Source organism: Tupaia chinensis, unplaced genomic scaffold (assembly GCF_000334495.1).
Source record: "Tupaia chinensis unplaced genomic scaffold, TupChi_1.0 Scaffold000274_1, whole genome shotgun sequence".
Lineage (NCBI taxonomy): Eukaryota > Metazoa > Chordata > Mammalia > Scandentia > Tupaiidae > Tupaia > Tupaia belangeri.
Genome location: NW_006159756.1, coordinates 3,019,946 through 3,026,438, shown reverse-complemented (window position 1 = coordinate 3,026,438; position 6,493 = coordinate 3,019,946). Strand labels below are relative to the sequence as shown.

Here is a 6,493-nt window from a genome sequence, read left to right as displayed (position 1 = left end):
GTAATGGAGCAGTGATAGTGAAATAAAAAAAAAAAAAAAAAAGCTACACAATACCCGAGGTCATATGCAAGGTGGGGTTTAGGTCCTCAGTCGCTGTGTGCACACTGGGCATGCTCAGAAGCCTGGGATACTGGATGGCTGAAAGACGGGAATGGGGAGAGCACAGCGGGAAACCCTGTTGAAGGTGCTTTCTTTTTCTCTCTTTCTCTCTTTCATGAAAAAAAATAAACAAAAATAAAGAATTTGGGGCTGGCAGTCACTGTAGTGGTTAAGGTGGCTAGACTCTCACATAGCTGACCAAATTCTAGACCTGACAGTTTGCTTTCTCATTTTCCTTCTCTCTCTCTCTCTCTTTGTCTTTCTTTGGTCAACTTCAATAAAATTAAATAATGACAATTAATAAAATGAAATGAAATAATTTTTTAAAAAAGAATTTAAACACAAAAATGATAAACTACGGAATGAGATTGACTCCTATAACACCTGTAACTGAAGTTTACCCCCCATGTCCAGGAGCATATATTCTCTCTCTCTCTAAGACGGCTACCACCACCATGCACATCTGTAGTAGTTAAATTTTTATACTAGCAAGCATCAGGTGTAAATTGCCACATTAATACATACAAAAAGTAATAATACGTTAAACACAAACAGGCCCAGACAACATACTCATCTTCAGTGAACGAGATACATGGTTTTTTAAAACAAAGCTACCTCGGTGGGGCCAGCCTGGCAGCACAGCGGTGAAGCTCCGTGCAGAGGAAACTGGATCCCATGTGACCGACCAGCATTCCTGTTCCCGCCCCAGTTCTGGCCACATGCATGTGTGCCCAGAATCCTGACAGGGTAGAGAATTAGAGAAGGGACTGTGGCATGACCAGGCCCCATTTAGAGGTGCTTTTCCTGTCTGTGTGTGTCCCCCTCTCTCATGTGTGCACATGTACCTTCTGACATAATCAAATAAAAAAAATTAATAATGCTTAGGTAAACATTGGCATAAGGAAAACTGGAATTTCTGAATTTATATTAGTTCTAAGTTAATTTGCTACTGTAATATATGTGATGATGTTAAAGATGAGGTGCTTAAGAGTAACAATAGATTTTTAAATTTATTTTGATTATTTTTTATTATCTTTAGTCACTGTACATCTTTTTCTTTTCTTTTTTTTTTTTTTTGGAGAGGTTTTTACTATAGGGCATATGTGCTCGCCAGAGAGAGACAGAGAGACAGAAAGTGAGAAATTACCCCCCTAGGGGTGATAGCCACACCGCAATCCCCTCTCCTCCATACTCCTCTCGGGATCATGGGCGTGTACACACACGCACCCAGCATGAATATAAGCCACTGGATCCAGGACTCGAACCGTGGTTGACTACATGGGAGTCCAGCAACATAGCCATTATGCCAACTGCTGGTCCCAGTCTCTATACATCTTTACAACATAAGATTAACAATATCTTCAGACAGAAAAATCTCATATGTTTTTTTCACATATAGTAGTTTCTTCTCACTGAGATTTATAATAATTGATCAAAATAGGCCATTGAAAAGATCAGGGATCTGAAAATGACTTTTAGAATTAAAGTTGACTTCATTACCTATCTGACCTTATCTTTTCAAAATCATCCAACCCACCTTTCTAAAAAATTAGTCATGTTCTAGTCAGCTTCAGCTAGAAGCTTCTCCCACTGGTCTATTAAGTTCAAAGACAACTTGGCAGGTGAGAATGAGAACTCTATCTAATTTACGTGCAAGATGGGATGTTCAGGTAATGACTGAGAAGCTGGGTGATGAGGGCATGTCAGAGGAAGACTGTAAGAGCAAAGATCATGTTAGGTATTACAGCAGGCACGGAACTAGAGGGACTCAGCTATCCTGTGTTTTTCTCTGAAAAGAAATAATAAAAACGCAGGTTTTGGGTTAAGGAAGTTAATCTTGCCAAACTATCTGTATTAGCAAGCAGAGAGCCCAAGGCCACGGCGAGCAATTCCAGGAGTCTGCAACTACACACCAGCAGGTAAAGAGTCTCAGTGTAACCATTTGCATTTGTTCAAACTACTTACAAAGAAAAGCATTACAAAATCTCCTTGCCTAAATATTAGGTTGTTGGAAAAGTCATGACATATTTTTCTGCTTTTTATGCAAAAATACGTCATGACTTTTCTGACAACCCAATATTTCAGTAGAGTTCCAATTTCAGTGATCAATGACCTCCACTTTTACTCTTCATTTCTCAATGCAAAAATAAAGGGCATACAAAATTTCCCTAACTAAATGAAAACAGTCTTAAACTGAAGATCAAGAACCAAGGAAGCATTTACACAGTCTTAACTGTGGGCCAATGGAGGTAAAATAAAAGCACAGAGTACAAAGGGGGCCTTCTTTCAACTGCCATCCTAATTAATAAGTCAAACGTCGGTACAATGACGCTGTGGTAGGCTGAATAACGCCCCCCCAACACACCTAAGTCCTAATTCCCCGTACTTGTAAATGGGCTACCTTACACGGTAAAAGGGACTTTTGCAGATGTGATTAAATGAAAGATCTTAAAATGGGAGATTTCCTGTCTTATCCAGGAAGGCCCAATGTAATTACAAGGGTCCTTCTAAGACAGAGAGTGGGCAATGTGATAATGGAAGCCAAGCACTGCAGCGAGGTGAGGAAGGAGCCCATGCCAAGGAATGCCAGTGGCCTCTAGAGCCCGCAGAAGGCAAGGCAATGTGCTTTCCGCTCAGCGCTTTCAGGAGGAACCAGTCCAGCACCGGCTCCATGTCCTCCCATCTGACTTCCCAACTGCAAACAGGTAAATCTGTGTTGTTTTAAGCAACTAAGTTTGGGGTGATCTGTAACAGCAGTGGTAAGAAATTAATACATCTTATAACACTTTTAAGGACTGTGAAGTTTAGCAGATGCTATACTATTCATTTAACTGAAGCTACAACAAATAATTACAAAAGAGGGTTTGACATTATCAAGCTTGTTCATGCCACTCATGTCCATGGAAACTATCAAGTGCAAGCTCGTTGGTGGAAATACAAAACAGACATAAAAGCAAAGAACAAACATGATTTTATGTAAGATAAAGAGAGTCTTTAATTCCTATCAGTATGTAGAAAGAAGGACCAGGGGATGGCATAATGGTTATGTCGCTGGACTTCCATGTAGTCAACTGTGGTTCGAGTCCTGGATCCAGTGGCTTAAAACTCACACTGGGCGCAGGACCAGCAGTTAGCATAATGGCTATGTCACTGGATTTCCATGTAGTTGATTGGGATTCGAGTCCTGGACCCGGCGACTTAAATTCATGCTGGGTGTGTGAGTGTGCGTGCCCAAGATCCCAAGAGGATAATGGAGGAGAAGAGATTGCAGCATGGCCATCCCTCCGGGAGGTGATTTCTCTCTTTCTGTCTCTCTCTCTGTCTTTCTGGCAAGCTCATGCGTCCTGTAGCAAAAACCTCTCAAAAAAAAATAAATAAATAAAAATAAAAACTCACACCGGGCACATGTACATGTGTGCCAAAAATTCTGAGAGGAGAATGGAGGAGAAGGGATTGCAGCATGGCAATCCCCCCCCGGGGGGGGGGAGATTTCTCACTTTCTCTCTCTCTGGGAAGTGCACACAAGCTATGACAAAAATCCCTCTAAAAAATAATTAAAAAATAAAGCTAGTGCAGGACTCGAAGAGCTGACAGACTGTGAAAGGTCTAAACAAGAGCACAGCCAGCTGCTGGGCAGAGAGAAATCAAAAGTAGGTGAGTCTCGAGGATGTGAAAGCGAGCAGGCTTATCTACACAAAAGAAAGTGCCAGAACAGTCACCAGTCTGCAGAGCACACCCAGGTACTCTGACCTGTAAGTCTGAACTTCCAACTCCCACCCTACTAGGGTGAGGGGTCTTTAGAACTGCTCTTTCGCTCAGCTTTTCAAGGCAATTCCACTCTCACTATCCTTCCATTCTCTGTATGAGATTCGTCCCTTTGATCTGGGAGAGAGGGGACACACAATGCAATACTGGAAACTGTAGGAAAACTTTTCGAAAGGCTTGTTTTCATACGTACAGTTTCTATGTAGACAGCAGTCACCTTCTCCTACAGCTGGTGGTGGGGTATTCAGTAGGCAAAATGCGCACTGTTCACTAAAGCTGAAGTATGAGCAGACTGGGGCAGTGAAAGTGCTTCTTAGGCACCGTGGCATAAGCGCACAAGTCAGCTTTGAGGAGACAAAAGGCTAGGCTGCCTGTAAGCCACTGTTCTTCCTAAATTCTCATGAAACTGCAGTCTTTAGAATAAGCATGCTTTATGTCGGCAGTGACGTAATCAGGCTTCCCAACTGAAGCTGAGAGGGGATACGGTTTTAGCAGTTCTCTTCTTCACTCATGAATATCCTATATTTTACTCCTTATTAGTGAAAAAAGACTCATCAGCAAAATGATAGAATTTTAAATATGAACTTTCTCTTCCAGTCCCAGCTAATCCTACATTTTTAGAAATGGATTTTGAGGGGCCAGGTGGTTGGTGGTTGAGGCGCTGGACTCCCAATGGCTGAATGTGGTTCAAGTCCTGGACCAGGTGGCTTAAAAATTACACTGGACACATGTGCATGCATGCCCAAAATTCTGAGAGGAGAATGGAAGAGAAGGGATTGTGGCATGGCCCTAAGTCCTGGGGGATGACTTTTTTCTCTCTCTCTATTTCTGGAGAGCACATGCACCTTATGGCAAAAAACTTTAAAAAAATCTATTGTGAAAGTTTATCAATTTTCAGACTGCCAAGAAAAATCTTAAATTGTCTTTACAACACTTCTTTCTGAATAGGCAGAAATAGACATTGCCTTGCTTTAAGAACCCTGAAGATAAAGCTCTCCGACTCTATCTCCCCCTCTGCACACTTCTCACCTGCTATTTTGATATTCAGGTTGGCATCCAGAAGCAAGTTTTCAGCTTTTAAATCACGATGAACAATATTCCGACAATGACAAAAATAAACGGCTGTGACAATCTGTTTGAACTTCCGACGGGCCTCTTTTTCCGCCATTCTGCCATGGGCCACCAGGTGGTCTGTGTTAAAGAGGAACACAATTAGTTTTTGTTTTAGACATTGGTATGACTTCAAAAGGGAGACTTCGATAAGGATGCAAAGAGACCCATCCAACTCAAATGTGTTAAAGACATGAAACAAACAAAAGGGAAATAACGCACTTTTAGTCCTGGTTTGCATCAACAAAAATTCCATGAGTAATAAGTATCCAAACTATTTAAATAAATCCTGCTGTGCCTAAGAAAACACTTGCACTACCAGAAGTAAAAAAGGAGTTTGAGGGTTATAATGGCATTCTTCCAGGACCGTAAAAGTCAACACCTTCCCTTCCATATCCCTGTTGCAAGCAATTTCATGTACGTAAGTAAACGCAGGGGAAGTGGGATCAGAGACGTTCTCTGCAGGCCCAGGGTCGGCGGTCAAGGAGGAGGGTGTCACTGCACCACGGCCAAGGCCCCCTGAAGGCTTGGTCATGCCAAGTCCCAACATTGCCAAACGGGCTAGACAAGTAGGTGTGCTATGACCCTTACTGACTGGAGGCCAGGGTGGGAAGAACGGCAACCTGGCAAGACCCTGTCAGAAATCTCTCTCTCAGAACCAGCAGATGGCGTAACAGTTACATGGCTGGAGTCCCACAGTGTAGAACAAGGTTCAAGTCCTGGACCCGGTGGCTCAAAACTCATGCTGGGTACATGTGCATGTGTGCCCAAGATCCTAGGAGGAGAATGGAAAAGGGGTTGTGGAGTGGCCATCCACCCTGGAGGGTGATTTCTCACTTTCTGTCTCTCTGTCTCTCTCTGTCTCTCCAGTGAGCACATGCATCCTATAGCAAAAAAATAAATAAATAAAAATCCTACTCTCTCTTGTTCCTCCTCCCACACAGTCCATCTCTTTCTTTTTAATCCTTTTTAAAAATAATTATTTTATCTCATTTATTATAATTATTGTTTGTTTAATTTGACCAGAGAGACACACAGAGAGAGAAAGGGAAAGTAAGAAAGCAAGCCCTCCAGGACTGGACTCAAAGAGTGGTCAGCCATGTGGGAGTCCAGCACCTCAAACACCACTCCACCTACCAGCCCCTCTCTCTTTTTTCAAAAAAAAAAGGAAAAAAGAAATATTTCCTGTGTTAAAAGACAAGTCAAAAAGCAGAGCTCCTGTAAACACTCACTTAAGGAGAGAGCAGGCAGAAACCAGTCATTACTAAGAGGAAAGAGCTGCTTAAAAAGGAGTCTGTTCAGTCTCTTCTGCGTTCTCGAGGTTGTGCAATTTGACATAAAAACACACTTATTTGGTCACTAGTCTCTGGAATGCAAAACATCTTTATAACTGCATCTACCAAGTTTAACAGACGGTTTTAAAACTGTTATTTGGCCCGGCCATGATGGTCCATGTGGTAGGGTACCTCTGCATGAGGCCAGGCTGTAGGGGAACGTGGGTTCTGTTACTGGATGACCT

At 42.4% G+C, this 6,493-nt stretch overlaps 1 protein-coding gene across 1 annotated transcript in view; it reads right to left on the bottom strand.

The window, feature by feature from the left end:
• Nucleotides 1–6,493, bottom strand: part of SIK3 (SIK family kinase 3) — a 127,042-nt gene that overhangs the window by 86,498 nt on the left and 34,051 nt on the right. Inside the window, exon 3 of the mRNA XM_006149983.2 lies at nt 4,894–5,055. Coding sequence (XP_006150045.1) covers nt 4,894–5,055 — 162 coding nt within the window. The remainder of the gene's footprint in view (nt 1–4,893; nt 5,056–6,493) is intronic.